General features: G+C 41.9%; 1 protein-coding gene across 1 annotated transcript in view; it reads right to left on the bottom strand.

Moving 5' to 3' along the window:
* The window catches only part of LOC120541272 (cell migration-inducing and hyaluronan-binding protein-like), a 218309-nt gene that overhangs the window by 4912 nt on the left and 189096 nt on the right, over nt 1-24301 (bottom strand). Inside the window, exons 15-27 of the mRNA XM_039772755.1 lie at nt 24162-24231; nt 21628-21756; nt 16891-16976; nt 15268-15399; nt 14731-14766; nt 14185-14340; nt 13592-13772; nt 10905-11120; nt 10352-10563; nt 8773-8958; nt 5993-6197; nt 1489-1575; nt 425-582 (exon numbers count right to left, since the gene is read on the bottom strand). Coding sequence (XP_039628689.1) covers nt 425-582; nt 1489-1575; nt 5993-6197; nt 8773-8958; nt 10352-10563; nt 10905-11120; nt 13592-13772; nt 14185-14340; nt 14731-14766; nt 15268-15399; nt 16891-16976; nt 21628-21756; nt 24162-24231 — 1854 coding nt within the window. The remainder of the gene's footprint in view (nt 1-424; nt 583-1488; nt 1576-5992; nt 6198-8772; nt 8959-10351; nt 10564-10904; nt 11121-13591; nt 13773-14184; nt 14341-14730; nt 14767-15267; nt 15400-16890; nt 16977-21627; nt 21757-24161; nt 24232-24301) is intronic.

The raw sequence follows: 24301 nt of genomic DNA, 5'->3' as shown, positions 1-24301 counted from the left end.
GCAAAGGCAGTGCAGATCTCTGATGTTGTCTGTACTTCGTTAGGGTTGATTTATTTTGTTGTATAATTGTGTCTTTCATTTTTCTATTCTTTAATATGTAAAGCACTTTGAGCTACTGTTTGTATGAAAATGTGCTATAGAAATAAATGTTGTTGTACTTAATGGCACTTAAATCCTGACAATCTAAAATATCCTGCTTCTTTTCCATTATTCTTAATGGAGTGTGAATAAGCAAGTGTAAGTTTATATTCTTTATTACAGCACAAAATGACCTTACAGAAAAGAAACTTGTAGCTAACACTTTGATAGTGCCCACAAAATGGCCATTCCTGAAAACCGGACGTGTTTTGGGATAATTTTTGATTACACAGAGCCAACAAAAAGGAGAGCAGGCGACACTCCCCACTACGCAGTCGATACTCACTCGTCTTTGAGGTTGCCGATGAAGTTCTCGATCTGAGCTGGGATTCCCAGGAGGATGGAGTTTCTAAAGCCTTTGCTCTCCAACACTTTGCCGTTCTGCCCATCAATCACGGTGAGCTGAACTCCGTCGTCCGGCTGGTAAATTTTTTTCCCGTTTACCTGACGAGAGAACACGAGAAAGTGATGGGCCATATGAAGATGTGCCACGGGGCTATGGCAGAGCATTTTTATTTTTTGCTCTTTACTTCAACTTATACAGTTTCTTGTATTAGGAATTTGATAGTTTTCACATACCCCTTGGGGTCAGAGTGCAGGGTCAGCAATTAAACGTTAATTTTGGCAGTGACGAGGATTTGAACCGGCAACCTTCGGGATACCAGCGCAGATCCTTAGCCTCAAAGCCACCACTCCGCACTGCAATGCACTCCTTGCATTTGTGCCGAAGTGAAATGCAATGCATTGTGTTAACTACGTTGAAATATGGCGGTGGGCTATTTAATTTTGGCACGTTTTTTATCGTGTCATAACTCAAAACCTATCAACCAAACGATCGATTGTTTGTCACTATGGTATGGTACAAAAGCAGGTCCACTGATCGCGTGACACCACTACATGCAAAGCAGACGGATGGCACTTCGCTCGGCAGCAGCTCAAGTGTGATGCACTTTGATTGGAGGCCGCGATTTAATTGTGCCAAAACTAATCAAATGACGCCCCATGTCACATTTTTTGACGCTGATTGGTCAATGGTAGGGGACCTCAAAATTAAAGTTTGCAGCGCACCATGAAGTGCATATGTCTCTGTTATAAGCCATTTTGTGTGGGGTTCGTAAAATCTGTGACAAATGTAATGCGTTTTATTACTACAAATGTTCATGATGCACCATCTGTTGGAATGGAAAGACATAGTGAACGGACAGGCACTGAGACAGACATACAGACACATATCCTTATATTAAGGTGGATTTCTTATTTCAAGCGCTGGTGCTTTTTGACAGATTTATTGAGATACTACTGTGCTTTATCATAGAAGGAGCGTTTTGAAATCTGAGATGTAAAGTTTACCTCGGCATAAGCAAAATCGTCCTTGATGTGGAAGAACCTTGTGTTGTACGACTCCATTTTTACTTCAAGGAAGTGCTCTTTGGTACGCTGTGGAAACACAGAAAGAGAACAGTTCAGTGTGGTGTCCAACTTTCAGAATTCAGCAGATTCCCTAATAAAAATGAGACGATGCTAAGACGTCATTCAAGCAATTGAAAATGCCATGAAACACACTGAGCTACTGTCACATCCAGCCATATTTCTGTCGAGATGGGCCAAGCGACACGAGTCCCATGAGATTTCGTTTTTTCCAAATGGATGTTTTTCAGTGTCATAGTGCAGCACTGGTCTATTATATCATCAACTTTTTTCCCCTATTATCTCTATTCTTCATGGAAACTTGAGGTTAATTTGTACTACAATCTATATGTGCTAAGTAACGTATAAAAATATATATATATTTTGGGTGGTGTAATCCTTTAACGGGTTTAAAAGCAAAATGGACAAATTTGGCCCTGTGTGTGTGTATACAGTGGGAGGAATAAGTAATTGATACCCTGCTGAAGGCCACTATCAGAGCAACATGGGCTCTCCTAACACCTGAGCAGTGCCACAGACTGATCGACTCCATGCCACGCCGCATTGCTGCAGTAATCCAGGCCAAAGGAGCCCCAACTAAATATTGAGTGCTGTACATGCTCATACACTTCATGTTCATACCTTTCAGTTGGCCAACATTTCTAAAAATCCTTTTTTTGCATTGGTCTTAATTGATATTCTAATTTTCTGAGATACTGAATTTGGGACTTTCATTAGTTGTCAGTTATAATCATCAAAATTAAAAGAAATAAACATTTGAAATACATCAGTCTGTGTGTAATGAATGAATCTAATATACAAGTTTCACTTTTTGAATGGAATTACTGAAATAAATCAACTTTGTCATGATATTCTAATTTTATTACCGGCACCTATATATATATATATATATATATATATATATATATATATATATATATATAATGTGTGTATGTATATATGTGTATATATATATAATCTGGGGGGCTTCACCAACTGCTCACTTCGCTTGCCAACCCCCATTTTTGTTTTTCCGGATTTTTTTTTTTCTTTGAATTGTTGCTATTTAATTACTTTCACTTTTATTTCAGAACTTCTGTAAAATCAATATTTGGAATCTTGAGTCCCAATGTGCTGAATCTTTTTAATGAAGTCCATGAGACGTGTTTAATGACTTTGTACCATAATTCAGGATCGGTTTCTCTGTTTTGGAATTTCAGCACAGACAAAACGATCGACATCATCAGCAGTTGTTCATTTTTTTTTTGCAAAGTAACCAATAAATGCATGTGAGGTAAACCCCGTTTTTGAAATTCTCTTGACTTAAACTTTAAAGCCTTCCAATATTTACATACTTCTGACATATCACCTGTGTCCATATATTCGATCTCTATTCGCCTTTTCCGTATTTCTGCGAGTAATACTTTCTCTTTCTTTGCGCTAATCGGCTAATGCGATGTTTACTTTCTTTTTATTGTCACTGTCGTTTTTTCTGCTTTCATATTCTGTAACTTGCTTGTGTTTCGTGCCTACGTTTTTTTTTTAGTCTTTTGAATTCCAGTTTTCCAAATCTCTAACCTGCTCTGCATGTGTGTAGCGCCAATGTCCAGATTGGACCTGCTTTTTTTTTTCAATTCCACTTGTTCCGGGCTGATAATTAACTTTCCTTATTTTCTGAATTTGCACCTCGATTATTCTTTTTCTTTTTTGTCTCTGCAACGTTTTTGAGTCTCTTTTCTCCGCACTGCTTTCTTCTTCGCTTAGCTGTCTAAGTTTCATCTATAACGTATTGTCCTTATACGCTTTATATGCGCTGAGAGCCCTGGATCTGACTGTGCTCAAAGCCAAGACACGACTGAGTGTGTTGCTGGCAGCCCTTGCTCTTATTTATTTGTAAGTAGGGCGTGTCTCACCAGAATCTCATGTTCCACATCATCGCGAGACGGTCCTGGGTCAATCCCTTAGTATAAAGTCTTATGTTTAAGGTCCCCGCGAGACGCCCCGTGGCCAATCTCTTTAGTCTCGTGGGTCTTTCAAGTGTCTGCCCTGATCTTAACGTGAAGACTACGTCTCGTCACCCTACTGTTTCCCTCCGGGATTTTTTTATTATATATATATTGTAATGACCCGGCAGTCGGCGATGGCGGCATGGTGCATTGTGGGTATTTCTGTAACGTTACTGTTTGTACTTGGCAAGCAAGGCAATTGATTTCCTGTTGTACTATAAATGTTATATGTGTTTGTGTTGCAGTTGCTTGGGTGGGCTTGGGTCATTTGCAGCCCAGGAGTGGTAAGTGTAACAGTTACCATCATGGAGAAGGATGTCTTTCTGAATGACCTTGGCAATGGCCTTGCAATATGTTGAGCTTTGTTTCTAACTATCTGCTCTAATAAAGAGATACAAAAGGACAGAGCTGTGTGTTGCTAGATTCCATCTATGCAATTATGTACGGAGACACTCGGGGTCGTGCGGTGTATGGGACACGAGTGTTTCGCTTGCTTAATGAGCTGGGTACAGCTGCGTGCATGGCGCTGGCATTCCGCTGGCCGACCAGCTTGGGAGAAGTGCGTAGTAGAGTTCGGCACCGAGAACTTCAATACTCAACCTTGGGTTGCTACAATATATATATATTTCACATACATATCAAGGGGCCAGCAGACCCTCCTGATCCTGTGTTAAGATATACAGTAGTTGGTTGGACAATGACTGACTATACTAGGGGGCTTTATCCCCTGCTTGCTTCGCTCTTCAAAGTCCGCTGTGGCAGTTCGTCGCGAAAACAAATCCAAAAAGATCTCGCTTTGAGCACGTGCTGTTGATTGTTGATAAAAGGAACATTATGACTGTAGGGAACAGGATTACATGGCCGCTGACCCTGCCTGATGGCTGTGTCTGTGTATAGGAGAGTGGAAGATCCCGCTACAATAAATAGCCGTGCTGTTCCTGTTTCAAGCTGAATAAAGTTTGTTTTTTCTCTAAAGTACTTGTGTTTTGGGGTGCAAGACTAGGACTCATAGGTCACAATAGATAGATGGGTGCCCACCCACAAACAGCCGACGTCCCTGGGTGAAGTCCGATTTCGCCGTCTTCTTAGGCGAAGACAGATGAGCTCCTTGCCTTCTGCTTCTCTCTTTCTGTTTTCTTGGTCAGCCGTTCTCCTTAAAAAAAAAAAGTTTCCCGCTGAAACGTCTCATGTCCTGCTTCGGTTGTCATAGAAACATGACGCCTGTCCAAGGCAGCTGGAATTCTTCCCCAGGGGGTCCTTCAAGACTTAGTCGTCAACTCTAATGCCTGAAGGGGTACTCCTTTATCAAAATACTATCATACAGTGACGACAATCCAGCAAGCAAACCCGATTGTAGTGCTGTGTAGGTTTGCTACACGCATGCCATCATTGATGCTAAAGGGGGCCAATAAACGGGAGGAAGAACTGAGGGTATGCAAACTTTTGAACAGGGACCATCTCGTTATTTTCTTTATTGCTAAGTTTTGTTTAACGGTTGTTGCTGTTCTGTGATGCCTTAAAAGGATTCCGTTAAAAGGAAATGAAACGTCTTTTGCCTGATCAATCATCTTGTTTTTTTTTAAAAGTGTGGTACACATCTTAAAAATTCTGCCAGGGTATGTAAACTTATGAGCACAACCGTGTGTGTGTGTGTGTGTGAGAACATATAATAATATATTTTTGTGTGGAGTAATTCTTAAAAGCAATTTAGCATGTATTATTTTCATAAGCATTTTATAAACATTGTATTTGAATTCTAATTATTCTAATCATGACAAGCGTTTTGTTTAATTTTGTGCCGAATGTATTATGGATAAATATTGTGTGTAATTGTTTTAGCAATTTTATAAAAGCATGTTTTAAAAAGGGGATTCTGGTATTTTATGGGATCACTAGAACTGGAATTTGTTAATAAAGAAGAACAAGGCACCCGCCTGGGGGGTCTGCAGTTCAATTGTAAACTACTAAGGATTAACACTTTAATAAAGAACATAAGGGAGGAATTGCAAGACTTTTAAACAATTAAAGGATAAAGAAAAACGCAAAAGAAGATCGTCCAGTTCTAGTAACATGAGAGGGCATTGAAATCCCCAAGGTTTAATTACTTGTCGCCTCCTGCTGGTCCCATATGGGTGTAGATGTGAGCTCCCGATCACAACTCTGAATCGGCCATCCCGATTTTTGAGGCTATTGGAGGGTCAGTCAAATCAAATGTTATCTCTCAGACTTAAGAATTCCTTTTCTGTGCAATTTTGGAAATGTGGTCTTCTGTGTAATGCATAGTAACAGCTCCACACCTGCAGACACCCCTCACTCCCCAAGCTCAAGGTTTTTATGTATTTAAACCCCCATACATCTGGGATTGCTGGCAAAGCCATATTAAGTGCAGAGAGTTAGGTGTCCGTGATTTGAGACACGGTACAAAAATAAACAGTTCTTACCAGCTTCATGCTGGGCAACTTTTTAGGCATGGGTACATCGACTGTGGGCATTTCAGCATACTTGGGATAAGCTTTATCAGTGCAATCACTGGCATTGCTGCCCTTTGGTAGTACAGCCTTAACCTTAATTCTTTCACAGCCCTTGACGGAGCAAAAGGCGAGCTCATCTTTTTCATTGTGTGCTTTTAGTCTTAAAAACAGCAGCCTAGAAAAGAAAAGAAATAAAATAAGTTTGTACAATAGGACTCAAATGTAAAACTTCAACCAAAACTGAGTCGATAATCTCCTGTGAAGAAAAAAAAAAAGAAAAAATGCGGAAAGACGGCGGCGTTTAGTCTGCTGTTTGGTGCCACCTGCTGGACGCACACGGTAGTACAGCACAGCAAGTCCTAATACACACTTAAGTGCCGTCCGCAGAATAGAAGATTCGTTAGACTTTTGAGTATTGTTTTATCTTCTCACACAAAGTAATAATAAGTAACAAATGCAGCCACATTTGAAGCATCTTGACTTAAAATATACATGATAAATATATACCTTTTAATTCCATTAATGAATCAGCACTGCTTATGTAAAAACAAAAGCAACATTTCCACATAGGCAAAATTAGCATCTTTGTTAACAAACTCCTCAATTACTGCAATAATTTAATGATAGAATTATTAGACACGCAGCCAAATGATTTGGATAGCAAAATCCAAGCTGGGTCCGGTCATCCCAGTATGGGGGTCGTTTGAGTCTGAGCTCCGCGTCCATTTCTAGTTTATGATGTTTTATTTAACAAAAAGATAGAATTGTTTGGGACATCATGAACACACCAGTAGGTGACTTGACATGTGGATTATGTGACACGAGTAACGAGAGAGGTTTTTAATGGATCGTTTGCTGCTGCTCGGCATTGGTCACAGTAGCTGCCTGTTCTCTTTGCTCTCGCTATTAGAACACGATATTAAAAAAAAAATCCTTGCCCTTCGCTATAAACTACATGGAGTAAGTAGCGTGTAAAACAACCACTTTTCAACATATCCTACTTTTGGATGGTGTAGTGCTTTAATGCACTCGAAATGATTTAAAGTAACGGGTGCTTAAAACATTGAGAAACAGCCACCGCTTTGTTTATTGTCACTGAGTTTGCTGTAATGATGGCTTTAATCAATCAATCAATCAATCAACATTTATTTATATAGCACATATTTATACAAAAAAATGTAGTTCAAAGTGCTTTACAAAATGAATAGAAAAATCGAAGACACAATAAAAAATAAACATAAGTCAACATTAATTAACATAGAATAAGTAAGGTCCGATGGCCAGGGTGGACAGAAAAAATATCCAAAAAAAAAACTCCAAAAGCTGGAGATAAAAAATAAAATCTGTAGGGATTCCAGACCACGAGACCGCCCAGTCCCCTCTGGGCATTCAAGTCAAACAGTCCTCTTTTTGTATTTAGGGTTTTCATGGAAGGACGATGATGATGATGGTCACATAGACTTCTGGCTTTCAGTCCATCAATGTTGGTGCATCATGAAGCTTTGAGTAGGTGGTGGTGGTGGCGCAGGCTTTAGATGCTTATTGTATTTATCTACAGTATATGGAACTAAAGTCGGAGCGCCACTGCATGTCCGCCTGCGCTGCTCCGCTGTGAATCCAGCGCGATTGTCGGAGCGATGAGGGTTCGTTCGGGGTCACAGGTTGGAAAACGCAGGTATAGAATTAAAACTTTTATAAAGGAAATGGCAAAGGTCAATTAAATGTGTTGAGAAAATCTAGATTATAATAAAATGTAAGTATCCGGGTCATCTGAACCCTAAATACAAAGAGGACTGTTTGATTTATGTGAGGTAGAATGCCCAGAGGGGACTGGGCGGTGTCTTGGTCTGGAATCCCTACAGATTTTATTTTTTTTCTCCAGCCTCTGGAGGACCTTACTTATTCTATTATAATTAATGTTGACTAATGTTTATTTTTTATTGTGTCTTCTATTTTTCTATTCTTCATTTTGTAAAGCACTTTGAGCTACATTTTTTTGGTATGAAAATGCGCTATATAAATAAATGTTGTTGAACAATCTGATTGGCCAATTTGGCTTTGGTGACGTGATTGACACAGGAGGAGAAATGAAGGTGCAGGTGGCACCCCGAAAGTCGCCTTTGAACACGGGGGACGTGTAAAAACAGACAGCAGAAGGTGCCTTCGAAAATAACATCAAAGTCAGAGGAGTTAACAATACGGGGGTCGGAGGAAGGTACACAGAGGGCAAGAGAGATCAAGAATTTCAAAACGGACCAACGTCTACACCCCACTGCCAAAATCATACAGTTTTGTGTAATAAAAAAATGAAACCAAAACATATCCTGTCAGAACTTTCAATCTATACAAAGAAGGTGAAAACAAATCAGAAACTGAAAAAAGGGGATTTTTTTTTTTACGTTTCCTATTTAGACATTAAAAATGGGATTTTTCCAGGACCCCAAGACATTCTCATCTCTTGTTCATTTTGTTTAAGATTTTGGGTTTTTGCCCTGTTACCCCAAGCCGTTATCACGTCCACCTCCTCCCGATCTCGCTATAGATGCAGTTTCCACCCATCGATTGGTTCATTCAGGCCATGTCTGATATATTTTAGCAGTTTAACAAGAAGCCAGACGATGACTGCTAGAAAATGGAAAACTGGCTTTGTATGGGAGAGTAAAAAGAGGTTCTGTAAATGACAAGGAGACCAACCCGGATTGGTTTACAGAATGGAAAGCTCATCAAGCCCAATGAAGGTAATTGCTTACCCAGCATCTTCATCCCAGTAGTAGTAGCCTCTGCCCGGGTGACCATGGACCAGTTTGTCCCGCTGGAAGGTCCTCAGAAAGATTCCTGTCTTCAGAGTTTGTTTGGTGAGTCGATTGTGAATGTCTGAGATGATCGTGAAATGTGTTCCCTTCGGATAGCAAAATCCAACCTGGATCCAGTCATCTCTGTATAGATAATAAAACACGGACAGAAATGAGCGCAAGTTCAACGTAATTCTTTTGTTCCAAAATATTGCCTGTGCTGGTTAGTAGGAGTTTGAAATGAACAGGATTTTGGGAGAAGCTGCAAAGTCAAAACAGGTAAGTGGAAGGGCACAACCATGAAGTTGTGAAATCCGAAAACTAAGCTCAGGATGTGAAGTAAAGGTCGATTGGGATACAAGAGGGGATTTCACAGCTGAAAAGGGGACACGACAGCCAAATCGAGTAGGCGTTAAGGAAGAGAAGAACCAGAATCTTATCTATACGAGCTGTGCTACCAGTCTAAGGCGAGCTGAAATCCACGTTATAGACATGAACTCCACATTAACATTTGAAGTGCTCCTCTGTTATATGCCATTTGGTATGGGATTTGTAAAAGCAGTGTTAATGTTTGTGATGCACCATCTGTTGGAAAGACATGCATTGCATATTCCTCTGTTATATGCCATTTGGTACTTTGTGATGCACCATCTGTTGAGAATGGCAATTGCAATGCACATGTCCCTCTTATATGGGATTTGTAAAAGCAGTGTTAATGTTTGTGATGCACCATCTGTTGGAAAGACAAATGCATATGTTTCTATTATATGCCATTTTGCACTGGATTTATAAAGTGGTGTTAATGTTTGTGATGCACCATCTGTTGGAATGACAAATTCAATGCACTTTATTATTGCAAATGTTTAAGTGCCATCTGTTGGAATGACGGATATAGCAACCAGACAGGCACTTATTCTTTTACTGGCCTTTTACTACCCATCTAAGATGGATTGAAATCTAAGAAATCAATGCAGACCTCCGTGTTAACGTTTGCAGTGTACCACGCATGCATGTGTCTCGGTTATATGCCATGTGGTATGGGATTTGTAAAGGCAGTGTTACTGTTTGTGGTGCATGACAAACGCAATGCATTTTATTACTCCAATTGTTTGCGGTGTGCTGTCTGTTGGAATAAAAAATGTGATGCATTTTATTACTGCAAAAGTTTGTGATGTACCAACTGTTGGAATGGCCGAGACATAGCAACCAGGTGGACACACAGACGGATACACCTACACTTATCTTTTTGTCTAGCTGTGCTACATGTGTAAGACACATTGAAATCGAAATAATCGGCACTGTACTATTAATTTGATTTGATTTGTTGTTGATGGTCCTAAATATATAATCATTGCCTTGCGGTTTCCTCCTCAAAAATCCATTCCCCGTATCCGATTATAAGAGAAAGTCAAGGGGAGACCACTCCCGATTTTTACTTCAGTTAGTTTTCCCGACGTTGTTTGATCTCCTGCTTCCATCCTGAGCCCCCCCACTGCAGTTACACACAGAACAGAACAGCATAAAGGTCCCCACTCACCTCTTGAAGTTGATCAGCCAAATGGTGAGGTCTTCCGGAGCGGCCTGGTCCCAGTGAATCGTGTACCCCCTCTGCAGAGTGACCACAGGCTGGTACTGCTGGTAGTGGTTGGTCTTGCCGAGGGCACCCTCGAAGATCAAAGGGTGTTCAGGGTACTCGTCCTTCACCATCTTCATATTCAGGTCAGCGGGATTGCGGGCTTGGATATAAATCTGCCGAGAGGAACATGGAATGGAGTCGTTTATTATCCAAGGGAGCGGACCCCTGAAAAAAGCATTCAGTACAGTAGAAAATATAGAAACTTGATGTTTTTCTTGCATTGCCAATTTAATAAAAATAATGTGTGTGTTAGGTGAACTGGTTCTATATAAGTGAGTGTAGATTTTCATGTGTGCCCTGAGGTGGTCCCTGTCTCGTACCCAGTGCTGCCAGAGTTGAATTGGAATTGGAAAAAGAGTGGGCCGTATCTGCACACTGTACAAATGTCTCAAGACTCCAGGCAGCACTCCTATAATAATAATAAATAATCCAAAAAACAAGAATGTATTCTAACCTGTGCAAAGTGACCACTGCAGATGGCGCCTCGCCAGTCGGGGATGTCTATGCAGTCAGGATGGCGCACGAGGTAGTTGTCGTCTTTTACAAGGAAAGCCCCTGGGTATTCACTCACTGAGCCGTCAATGTCATGGAAAATAGTGGTCTTGTCGCCATCCATGTCCATTTTATTGAACCAGGGTCCAGGTTCACCAAAGAAAACTCGGGAGGTAATCTGTATGAAATGAAATTGACCACATCTCTGTTCAGAGGACATTCTCTAATCAGGATGATGATGATGGTAATAATAAACCATGACAGAGCATTAGATCTAGTATGAGGGCGCCCTGGGATGGTTTGGTGAGCTGTCCGCCCATTTCGGTGGGCATAGATAAGCCCTCCCTACATGTGGATGATTAGTTTGGACAAAATTACGAGTATTGGGAAATGTGAACATAAATAAATCATAACATGCAGATGAGGACAAGTTTGTAGGTACCCTTCCAGCTCAGGGATGAAATGATGCGCAATTGTCCCCTGTGTACCCGCATGCCTTTGAGATGTCATCAAATAAAGCAAAGCAAGTGTGACAAGAGATTAAGTGTTGCTTATTCCACAAAGATCTGCTGAAATGGCCTGGACACATTTGGTGGGACCCCCTAGAGGTTAGGAGCATACGCCGATACATCACGTTGCTGCACCCACTACATGACAAATCACCTCAGGATCCACAATGAAGAGTGTGAGGTTTTTAATGGTGGCTAGAGTGCCAATCCTGCCACCAGCCCCCAGGTTTTTCCCTGCAGGTTGGAGGGTCTACTTGGAGGACTGGATGCAGATTAACGTCACACCCAGGATGGAGCAATTGCAGGTTAAGGGCCTCGCTCAAGGCCGCAACGGTGTAGAGTCATGTCTGGTAACCTTCTGATTGCCAGTACAGATGCCTAACCTCAGAATCACCACTCCACCCTAGGACCCCTAGAAAAGATCCAAAATAATTGAATTTGTCAAACTTGCTGTTTTCTTGAATTTGTACCACACACGTGTCTCCAATCGCACAAACGGCCATTCAGCCAATGGAAATGGAGAAAAGTCATCACCCAGCTGTGGGGTGTCATCGTGTGTCAGACCAGAGACAGCAAAGGAGAGAGTCGTCTGAGGAGATCAGAAAGCAAATGATAGACCAGCATGTCAAAGGCAACGGCTAAAAGACCACCTCAAAGCAGCTTGATTTTCCTATGATGACCATTAAAGTATTATGAAGAAGAATCAAAGGTCCATGAGACTGTAGCCAAACTCTTCAAGAGGAGACTCAACCTCGGAATGGGCAGAAGGATAGCGAGAATGGCGGACAAAAATTCAAGGACATCTTCCAAAGAGATACAGGTTGAACTCCAACGTCGAGGTCCATCAGTTGTCTGTTTGCACTGTTCGTCACTCTATATATACACTATATATATATATATATATATATATATATATATATATATATATATAGAGATATATATATATATATAGAGATATAGAGATATATATATAGATATATATATATATATATATATATATATATATATATATAGAGATATATATATATATATATAGATATATACAGATATAGATATAGATATAGATATATAGATTAACAAAAAAATTCAACAGCAGATCAAATGAAAATATAAGATCTATATATATATATATATATATCTATATCTATCTATATCTATCTATATCTATCTATATCTATATATATAAAAAATCCAACGTCTGGCTCTCTGTTTCTCAACCAGGGGATTGTGCCGCTGGTGGGTCGGGTGTTGCCATCATTGGTTCCCAAGTGGGTGGCCCAAGCCAGTGTTTGTTAACCACTGGGTCACAAATCGGGTTGCCATCGTTGGGTTGCATTTGTTTGTCTAAATGATCACCAGCGCTGCACAATATGTTCTTTCACTTCATCGCGGTTATTCCTCAATTGCGGTTGCTTCACCAAAAGGGTGAAAAGGTGCAATTGCTACTAGTGGGTCATCACCGAATTTACAAAAGCAAAACTGGTTTGCGGGACCGTAAAAGTTGAGAAAGACTGGTTTAAGGAAGGCGCTGTGGGCTGAATGCAGAATGATTAGCCACGTGGAGCAGTGTGAACCAAAACAAAGCTTAAAGGGCCCTTTAAGATTTAGAAAACAAACGAGAACCTTCACGGGTAACAATAATAATTCTAATAAGATTTATTACTGAGTCTAGTCTCATAAATACAAATAGTCTCAACAGGTAAATATGAATCGTCTCAACTCGTAATCACAATTACCTCAAACTCGTAAGTACGAATCGCCTCAACTCACAAGTATGAATCGCCTTAACTTGTAATTATGAATTGTCTCAACTCACAAGTACAAATCATCTCAACTCATAAGTACTTGTCACCTCAACTCGTAATCTCGATTCGCCTCAAACTCGTAAGTACGAATCATCTCAACTCCTAATTATGAATCGCCTCAACTCGGTAAATCGGCATATGACTGGACATTTATTTAATTGGCTATTTATTTATTTGCCTGAAATAATCTTCTATACATGTGACTCAAGCCTAGATAAATAAAGGATTAAACAAAAAAATGCATGGATTAATGCAGCTACCTTTTTCTAACTCCATCATATTTTTTGGTACTGCTTTACAACTTGATGAAATGAAAATCTGTCATCGGGACTTACTGGAACATCCTCAAAGATGATATCCGTCACATTGTTGTTAGGACAGCTCTGCCACGAGTTGTTCAACCTGAAGCCGAATGCACTGGTGTGTCTTCCATTGAGAGCAATGAACTTGCGAAACGTGCAGTTCTGAACATTGATAGGCCCGTCATATATTTGCAGCCCACGAACTGGAAAGTTGCTGGAAGATAAAAGTGGATGACACTCATGTAAACCTGCGCTCAATGGCTTCCTTCTGTTGTGAATCATTTTACTGGAAAGCGAGAGAAGATGAAAGTATCTACTGTGAAACATGTCGATAAACCATCACCGGAGTGGTGGCCACTAGAGCTTTCAGGAAACTTGTCCATATGGGAACACAGATAGATAGATAGTGTAGGCAAGATCAAAGATTTAGATAAATTCACAAGAAAAGCATTTCATGATAGAATTTAATTTTAATATAGTAGGCAGGATTAGGATAGATAGTGTAGTAGGCAAGATCAAAAATGTAGATAAATTCACAAGAAAAGCATTCCATGATAGATAGAATTTAATTTTAGTATAGTAGGAAGGATTAGGATTGACAGATAGATATAGAAACACCAACTCACATTCCCCTGGGCAGTGTTCTCCCATTGAGGTCAGTACCACTAGGACCCCAGTTTAGATTTTCAGGGTCTTCCATACCCCGATTTTCACTTTCTCCAACAAACAAGGAATTCTTCACCTCCTGTTTTGAGCCATCGTCATCAGGGAATGTCCCACCACTGTTGGCAAAATTTGAAACGGTGTTAGAATTTGTATGGACACATCAGAGCTTGGGATGTCTACTAATGCTATCACTTAAGTGATAAATCCTCAAGCAAGTATCTATCTGGCGGATACTGTTGTAACAGCATTACTTAAATGGACTACAAATCCCATCAGCCCCAGTAGTACTAGGCCATTGGGAACTTCCAGTGTTGCTGCAGATGGTTTTAGAGAGAAATAAAGGGGAGCCAGAAGAAGGCAGCAGGGGCTTAAACATCCATCTTTTGTGTTTTAACACCCAAATATATCTTATATATTTAAAAAATATTTATATTTTAACTCCTTGCAGCACAATTAGTCGTTTAAAAAAAAAAAAAATAAAAGAAAGTAAGGAAAGTGTCTCTTACCTCGCCAGAGTTAGCCCAATCCCATTGTCAGCAAACCTAAGAGAAATGAAAAGACAGGAAACGCCTTTAGCGATTATCATGGACAAAGCACTGGAGCTCGCTAGAATCTTCTCCACTTTCTATTTTCTTTATAACTTTTTTTTTCTTTTTTCTCTTATCCATCCACCCAGTTCTTAACACGACTAATACAAAGTTCCGGGTCACAGAAGCCACAGGTTTTCCCATTCCGGCAGCAAGTGAGGAGATTGTGCTGGATGGGGGGCATCTTTTACCTGTTTGTTCTGTTAAACAAATACTAAACTCGTATATTCCATTTTACAACACAAGGATGTCAATTCTTATACAGAAAAAGTTCATCAATGAACGGCTTTTTTTCTTTTTTTTTTGTAATTTTGAAGCAATAATTACTTCTGATTTTTTTATTTTTGCTAAAAGAGATGCAAAGCTTAGCTCATCAGCCAGTTTCTTGACCGATACATCATTCATGCGTAGCAAGTGCGACTTGCACTCATGACATAAAATCGTTTCACGACTCACTGGCAGTCGTCCAGCCAAACGTCTCCTCCGCGTAGCCAAGCTCCATGGTCCTGGTTCTTGTAAGCAATAAAGTGATGGACTAAAGCCGGCTCTCTGGGCTTGAAAGGGTCGGCGTCTTTGTGTGGCCTGTATCTGTACGGTAACAAAATTGGAAAAATCAGAGCACGCTTTTAGTTACAGATTTCAATGATGGCTGGAATTAAGACATGAAAGCAAAGCATTGATAATCTGCATATGATGAAGGTGTCATCATCATCATCCTGGTCTGGTAGCCACATCCCGAGTTGGGCTGATCAGGCCACCCCATCCACAATAACTTCTCCTAACACCTTCCAGAAAATTCCCCCGAAGGTCCCATTCAGATGAGAGATGGGGTGTTTTTAAAAAAGGTCTTCATCCCCTTGGACGTTGAGTCTCGGCGGATTTAATTTGGCTTTTTTGACAGAACATTTCTTTAATGTCAAAGTGAAAACTAATCTCTCAGAAGTTGTCACGTCAATTTCAAAACCTGCTTAACCCAATTCAGGGCCTTAATGGGTGCTGGAGCCTATCCCAGCTAGCATTGGGTGCAAAGGAAGATCAGACCCTGGGCAGGGCGCCAGTCCATCACACACACACAAGCGGTGAATTTAGGGTCACAAAGCCGCCTAACATGCATGTCTTTGGACAGTGGGAGGAAACCCACGCAGACACAGGGACAACATGCAAAGTCCAAGCCAAGAAGACCCAGGATGTGAACCATTGTTTCCTTACTGTGAGACAGCTATGCTACCACTGTGCCACTCTGGTGCCCTCACTCAAAATTTGGTCTAAAATAAATGAGTGCATAAGTATTGACCCCCAATCATCTCCCATTAGTTATAGAAGTCCCAGAATTAGCTCAATGGAGGTCACCAGTCTGAAGCTTCAGCGGACTGTTGTCTAAATGCACCTGAATATGGTGTGAGTCAGCATGGTGGGCTAACCCTACACCACAAAGAGAACAAGGACAGACCAAGCATCTCCATGGAAAGTACAAAGTCAGGGGATGGAGACCAGAAGATGACCAAATCACCAAACCACCAGATAAATCAGTCATGAAGAAATGGAAAGAGTGAGGGGCGGCTGGAAATCTGCTAGAGCAGGCCGTCCAAAACGACTGAAGAAGACAAGCGAGGAAGGCCGCCAAGAGACCTCTGAAGAAGATGAACTGTACAAGTTCACAGTGGAGGAGATCAGAGAGGCAAGTCCACCAAGGGACATTGAGGAAGCGAGTCAGCCAAAACACCCTCTCGATATTCAGTGGTGGACCAAGCCTGAACTTTTAATGGAGGGTCCCTTCATAACCAGCAGAGAGCTCTGGGTAACCACTGCACTGTCATCATCTTCAATGGGGTCGTTTCGTTCCAAGACAGGTCACCTTTATTAAGGTCCCCTTCAAAGTATCCCTCAAGTTGAAGTCCCCTGCTGATAACCAACCCATGTAACCCCTCCAGAGTCGTCAACAGATCTGCCAGATCCATGTTGTGACCATCGATGGCCTCACCAACACTTCACCCACACACGGGATATTAATGTAACGTGTGTGGAGACCCCCTCAGAGTCTCACATGCAATGAATGTAAGCATTTAAAAAAAGGTTTACCTGGCACCAATCAAGGACAAGAAGGGCCTTTTGTCTTTTTCATTGGCTGCTGTAGTTTTTACGCCATTATCGAGGATCATGCCAGCCTGTAGGGGGGAGAAAAAATTGACAACATTACCATTAGTGTTCCTTGTAAAATTTATATGTTGATTACTTACTTGTAGATTTCAACCCATCTTAGACTAGTATAGCTATTTAAGTATGAAACTTCATAGAGTTTATATAAAGGTACAATCAAAATAATGAAATATCCATTCATCTTCTAAACCTGGGTATCCTGAGCGGGACCATGGCGAGTCTGGATCCTATCCCAGCAAGCATCAGGAAAACCCTGGACAAGGTGCCAGTCCATCACAGGGTGAGCACACACACACCCCCTGGGCCATCACCAGTCCACCTAATCTACATGGCTGTGGACTGAGGAAGAGCACGGGGAGAACATGCAAACTCCACACAAGGAGCACCCAGGACTTGAACCCTCCAGTCTCCTGGACCAGGGATTCCCAAACTCGATCCTAGGGGGACCCACTGTGGCTGCAGGCTTTTGTTCCATCCAGATTCATAATCAGTGACAACGACTGCTAACGCTGATCAAACTTAATTAGCTGGTTTTTGTTTTCCTCTTCTCTGATTCCACATTCAGAAAAGCACCGCAGCATGACTTTTATATTTATAAGACATTTATTTTTGCTAGAGATTTAAATGCTTAACTCTCTTTTGTTGATTTCATTCTATTTTACCCTTTTGTCTGTGCAGTTTGCCCCCTTCATTAATCTTCTTCATCTTTCGGCTGCTCCCAGTAGGGGTCGCCACAGCAGATCATCTTCTTCCATACCTTTCTGTCCTCGTCATCTTGCTCGTCGTCGCCTGCATGTCCTCTCTCACCACATCCATAAAACTTCTTAGGCCTTCCTCTTCTCCTCTTAGTTGTCAGCTCTATATCCTTAGCACCCTTTCCCAATATACCCAGCATCTCTCCTCTGCACACGTCCAAACCAACGCATTCTCGCCTCTCTGACGTTGTCTCCCACCCGTCCAATTTGCAGTGACCGTTGTCACACACGTGCGCATGGGAGGCAGCTAAAGGGCTTGAGTGAAGGCAGTTCTGAGGCATGCTGGGATGTGGCAGAGTTCGCTGACTCTTTTTCTCCCTTTCCTGTAGACCATTCCCGGGAGATTCCACCTGGCTCTCTTGACATCACTTCCTGGACCGAGCCAATGGAAGTAGACCTTACCAGCTCCGGCCCCTGTGATGTCACAGGGCCCGATCCTTATGACCTCACTTCCTGCCTTCCCCTTTAAAAGCCTGCCCTTTTCCCCCTTTTCCCTCAGACTTGTTTTGGACTCATTTGTGTGCATATCATTGCTGTGTATTGTGAGAAAAAACGACTTTGCAGCCGGGATACCAGAACATACGGGTGGCTGCCCCAAACCTTTATGAGAGTATGTCTCATTATTGTGACACCGTCTAATGTCCTCATTTCTAATGCAGCTCTATCCTTAGTATCCTTCTCCCAATATATCCAGCATCTCTCCTCTGCACATGTCCAAACCAACGCAATCTCGCCTTTCTGACTTTGTCTCCCACCCGTCCAACTTGTGCTGACCCTCCAATGTCCTCATTTCTAATCCTATCCATCCCCGTCACCCCCAATGCAAATCTTAGCATCTTTAACTCTGCCACCTCCAGCTCTGTGTCCTGTGCCACCGTCCCCTGCCCATATAACACAGCTGGTCTCACTACCGTCCTGTAGACCTTCACTTCCACTCTTGCTGATACCCGTCTGTCACAAATCACTCCTGTCACTCTTCTCCACCCTGCCTGCGCTCTCTTCTTCACTTCTCTTCCACAATCTCCATTACTGTACTGTTGATCCCAAGTATTTAAATTCACCCACCTCCCTGCCTCCTCACCATTCCACTGACCTCCCCGTCATTCACACACATGTATTCTGTCTTGGTGGTCCTACTGACCTTCATTCCTCTCCTCTCTAGAACAAAAATGAGCAGAGCAGACCCCCAGGCCAACAACACAGAATCACGAAAGGCTGCAACTACTTTAGCGTCAGCCCCACTAATTAGTAAATAAAGGATTAATTAAACAATTAGAACACCTAGAAAAGTAGAATGGAAACCAAGACGAAAGTACTGGTAAAAAAGAAAGAAAAATACATCTTCCCCATATAACTGCTTAGTACATTTTACTATTTTTTTTTTTTAACCAAACTTAGTTTCCTAATTTCTTTATTGTTCCCAATACACAGAAACTGGGAAACAACACTTCACTTAATTAGCCCAGGAGACCAATTAAAAAACAGAAGCTGGTTGGAACAAAAACCCCCAGGACCGAGTTTGGGAATCGCTGTCCTAGACGGTGCCACCCAACAATTAAACCTTCATAGCTGGTGTCGCCCTGAAAATTACAGCAGGGACAAAATTAGGAAGGTATGCCAACTGACCGCAGAGACTTGACGTGAACAAGACCCTAAAGTCTAAGATGTACGCCAGCTAATGTGGGTATTGACCAGTTTTTCATCTCCACCAATAACATTAGTTCAGCCCCACCAAAAGAAGAAGAGTCCAGTGCTCTCTCCCTATCGCAATTACCCAAGTCAATGGACGTCTTTCCAAAGCTTTAACTAAAGATCAGCTAATCCAGTGGACAGTAAAGCTAACAACCATTGCTGGAGATGTGGAAGTCTCATGTGGTGGCCCGATGCATGGTGAAGAAGAAGTGGCCCTGAAAATTACATCAGGGACAAAATTTGAAAGGTATGCTAACTGTCATGTGTGGAAGTTCAACCCCCCGTATATAGACAGACACACAAATTGTCAAAAACACACACGTTTAATAACCTCTTCTTCTACTGCACAACCACACAATACTGAAACAGGCAACAATCTGCTCTCAGTCCCTTCTTCTCTTTCTGCCGCCTCCACTCCTCTCCTCACAAGCTCCGTCTTCTTCCTCCCGACTCCGACTCCTGGAATGGAGTGAGGTGGCCTCTTACATAGTGCCCCGGATGTGCTCCATGACGATCTTCCGGCAGCACTTCCTGGTGTGGTGGAAGTGCTGCCCTTGAACCCGGAAGCACTCTGGGCGTACTTAGTTCCTGTTCTGGTAGCACTTCCTGTTGTGGCGCACGTGCTGCAATCCAAGGCTCTGTATCCATCTTCTGGGTGCCCCCTGGTGGTGGCCATGGGCTCCAACAGGGTTGAGCTTCCAAGCTGTGCTCCCGTGGCCCCCAGGTGACTGAGGGTGGGTGCCCTATTATGGCCCGGGGGTGGTATGGTCTCTTTCCTGGTCTTTTATGCGGGGCAGGGTCTCCAGCCATCCAGCACACATGGTAATCCACCATTGTCTATAAATGATGTGCTGTAGTTGAGAAAGTTCCGGTCCAAGACCCCCTGTTAACGCCTTGATAACGCACTTCGGACAGCCATAAGGCGACTTTAGGATTTTAAAGGGGTAATCACCAGAGGAAGTGTTTTTTTTTCTGGTTTTTACAATGCTAATTTCATAATCCCTCCTGTGGTGATTGTATAGCAGTATCCCCGTTGGGTTAGCGTTCTTTTGTTCACCTGTCATGTTTTTAGGTTTATGGTAACTGACGGTTGGATCTTGTTATTCTGCAAACGGTTTACACCGTGATGGCTCATAAGAAAACATCACAGAGCAGGAGTACTGAAACACTGTTAGCATGTGGGAGACGTGAGGGTGCGATTGCATGGGCGCAAAGATCGCATGTCCGTGATTTATTAACAGACATGAAATCTTAAGGGTAGGCTGCCTGCCGTCCCGACTGAGATGGTACGCGATTCCTTACCTAAGATCAGGTAGGAGGGCTGGCATACTGTGTGGCCGAGTAGTAAAGCAGGCTGACCCTTCATTCTCAGAATGAATTATGCTGGCAGGGATGGACCGAAGATCCTTACATAGATGGGCATTGTAATGGAGGGACGATGGGGGGAGATGACCTAATTTGGAACCAGTGGCTCCTTCCAACATGCACTAGGTGGCAGCATCCTTGGCCTACAATGTCTGTATGGATACCCACAGGGCTTACTGGGAGTTGTAGTCCCATAGAGCAGCAGCAGCCGTGTTCGTTTCGTGGGTTCCACCAGGGGGTGCTGCAGGAATTTGTGATCCCTACTTTGTGGAGCTTCTGTCTGACCTTGCGTTTAGAAAAAAGACATTTCCGCCATTTGTTGTGGTGTTTTTGTTTGGGTGCAGACCTCTCCTATACACAGACACATCAATCAGGGAGGGTCGTGGCCAAGTAATCCTGTTCTTTGCATCATCCATTAATGGCAAGTGCCCATAGTGTGCCCGCGATCGACTCAAATCTGCTTTAGCTGCGAGCCACTGCCATGTTGGGAGCCAGCGGTTGCCCCTGCAACTGATGAATTGTCTCCCCCAGACGCGGAGATCGCACTTCGGGACGCTCTTCAGGGTATCGTCCCGTTGGGGAGGGGGAGCCCCAAAGAGTTTAGAAACCTTGCAGTCTATTGAAGAAGACCTGCACTGCACTTTTGCACCCTGTTTGTTTAATTGCTGGAAAGCAAGAAGCACTTTGCACCTTTACACCAACTCCTGGTGTCTTTTGTGTCCTCATTGCCCAGTCCATCCTCTAGTTTCAACTATCGATGTTCCAACTTCAAGGTTGAGGGTGCCACCTGCGGGCAACCCTGGCACAACACACACACTGCACTCTGTAAATACGATAATAAACTCACCCGGTAGTTTGAATGTGCCCGGTTATTGATGAACTGTCCCAGGGGCATATACTCGGAGTGACCCGGAGAGTACAAGCCTTCTGAAGGTCCAGTGGGAATGTGGTGGAAAATGAACCAAAATCCTGTTTCCTGTAGGGACAAAAATATATATATATATATATACTGTATAAATGAATTAAAACAGTCAGGACATTATAGAATTGGTGAAGTGGGAGTGTTTTGGGGTTAAAAATGGACCAATCAAAGATAAACCAATCCAAAGTTCATAAAGGAGTTCATACAAGTCCATCATTTTCATTTCCTTTACAGCTAAACTCTCTGTTCAGGTTAATGCAGCTTGACGATCGGTGAGCAACACATATGAGAAGAAAGTCAGACTTAAATGTTTAAACATCTGCTCAAATATCCGCTGATTTTATACACAAGTAAACTTGAAATATTCAATACGGACATTTTCCCTTCCATAGAAACCAAAGCAGTCCTTCCATTTTAGATTCCTTATAATGAGCCATACTAGAGACACAGAGTCGATTGTACCAAACGCCAAGCACAAAGCAAAGCCGCGTCACAGATATGAGATACACGAGCATTTCAACAACTACTAGATATGACCCATCAACAAACTGGGAACAGTGGTCTGTAGGGCAAAGGCTTACGCACTGAATTAAAAAACTCACAAGGCTCGGACCCCGGCACTGACTCGCTGGGAGGTCCTCAACAAGTCCACCTGCCTCTGCTCCAATTGTTAGAGGAAAAATGTAAAGGCTAAGTTCTGTCCTCCGGCCACGATTGCTTGCAAACGGCCTCTTATTATCAAGACAGATGTTCTTGTGTGTGTTTGAGGGGTTGTGGTTTATCATAATGTTTAGATTTTTCTTGGGCTTCTATAAAGCTTTCATGTCCCTTGTGGACAGTCATCTGGCCAGCTACTCTACCATTTTTACTCAACAATCAGAACCTTCTGACAAAGGAGAAAAAAATGTCATAACTGATAGAGTAGAAGAAGGCAGGCTTCGTTGGACTGTGCTATTCATTAATGACTTAACTGATCAACTAAACTAATTCATTAATGAATTCAGGTGGGAACTGAGTTTGGGGGATTCCACTGTTGAGGCCCAAGTGTTTGAATGCTCATGTGTGCAAGTTAAAGTGCCAGGGTGAGTGTGCTAGAAAATGAACCTTACGGGCATTAAAGGGTTACAAACATCACTCATAGATGGGGAGACAACCTGCTTGTCATTTGAGTCGTGTCCATCAGGTCATTAGCCATAAATGATGATGTCTGTCTATCTATCAATCATTTAGTGCCTAACATGTCTATCTATTATATAGTGTCTGCTCTATCTAGATAACATAATGACTTTTTTCTATCTATCTATCTATCTATCTATTATAATGTCTTACTTGCTAATGTATTTAAATTTGTAATCTTGCCCACTAAACCATCCATCTATCTATAATATAATATAATAAAATATAGTGCTGTATCTATCTATCTATCTATTATAATGCCTTTCATGTTAATGTATGTAAATTTGCCATCTTACCTACTGCACCATCCATCTATAATGTAATATAGTGTCCTATCTATCTATCTATCTATCTATCTATCTATCTATCTATCTATCTATCTATCTATCTATCTATCTAATCCTGCCAACTACGCTATCTATCTATCTATCTATCATAATGCCTTTCATGTTAATGTATGTAAATTTGCCATCTTACCTACCACACCATCCATCTATAATGTAATATAGTGTCCTATCTATCTATCTATCTATCTATCTATCTAATCCTGCCAACTACGCTATCTATCTATCTATCTATCTGTGTATAGTGCCTTTCCTATTCATAACACAAATATAATTTCTAGAAATCTCTCATGATAGATAGTGAAAGGCACTATATAATAACTAGATGTCACATGGTGTTCTTAAATGCATACGCAGATAGTCAATAAAGGTTCATATATTCAGCTTATGAGACAAGACCCTCAATAAAAGTTAAATGTGGGCTTCTAATAAAAGCCTATAATCTTTGTGGCCTGCCAGGGTGAGGGTTACCTGCTCCAGGTTGAGATGAATTCCACCTGTCAGATGAATGCATCCATAAACATTTCATGGGCAATCATCTTAACCGTCTGTTGTGAAAAGATCAACTCTGATGGTGACTGAACACAACAGATGCTAGCAAATGGTTTTCTGAGAATTCAAGAAATTCAATAATGTCCTTATATTTTCATAGTTTACATAACATCTCTGGAAAAAAAAAATAGAAAGCTGTGCCAGATAAGAACTGAGCCAAGTGGAAACTGCCTCACTTTGGTAAGACGGTAAAGGCTAAAGGGGCCAAGAAGTGCAGAAGCTTGCTCAGATTTATAATCCTCTGAAAAGCTCCCACCATGCCGGCTGCCATTATAACCCTCCGCCTGAAACACATCATTCAGTGCTACCCATTTGTGTTAATGAGCCCCCAAAGACTCCGACTACGCCATGAATGTAAACAGACGGAGAGCGAGCGGTCTTACTCACTGCAGATCCAGCAGCTGCACAGTTGATGACATTGTTATTGGGGTTAGCCATCCAGAAAGTGGAGGTGGCACTGCGGAGATAAATAAAAGCGTTTATTTTATTTCTATTTTGCTCATTAATTCATATCCTATCACAATATT

The sequence above is a fragment of the Polypterus senegalus genome, chromosome 12 (assembly GCF_016835505.1).
Source record: "Polypterus senegalus isolate Bchr_013 chromosome 12, ASM1683550v1, whole genome shotgun sequence".
Lineage (NCBI taxonomy): Eukaryota > Metazoa > Chordata > Cladistia > Polypteriformes > Polypteridae > Polypterus > Polypterus senegalus.
The sequence above is the reverse complement of the archived record's forward strand: the minus strand, read 5'-3'. Positions and strand labels throughout refer to the sequence as shown.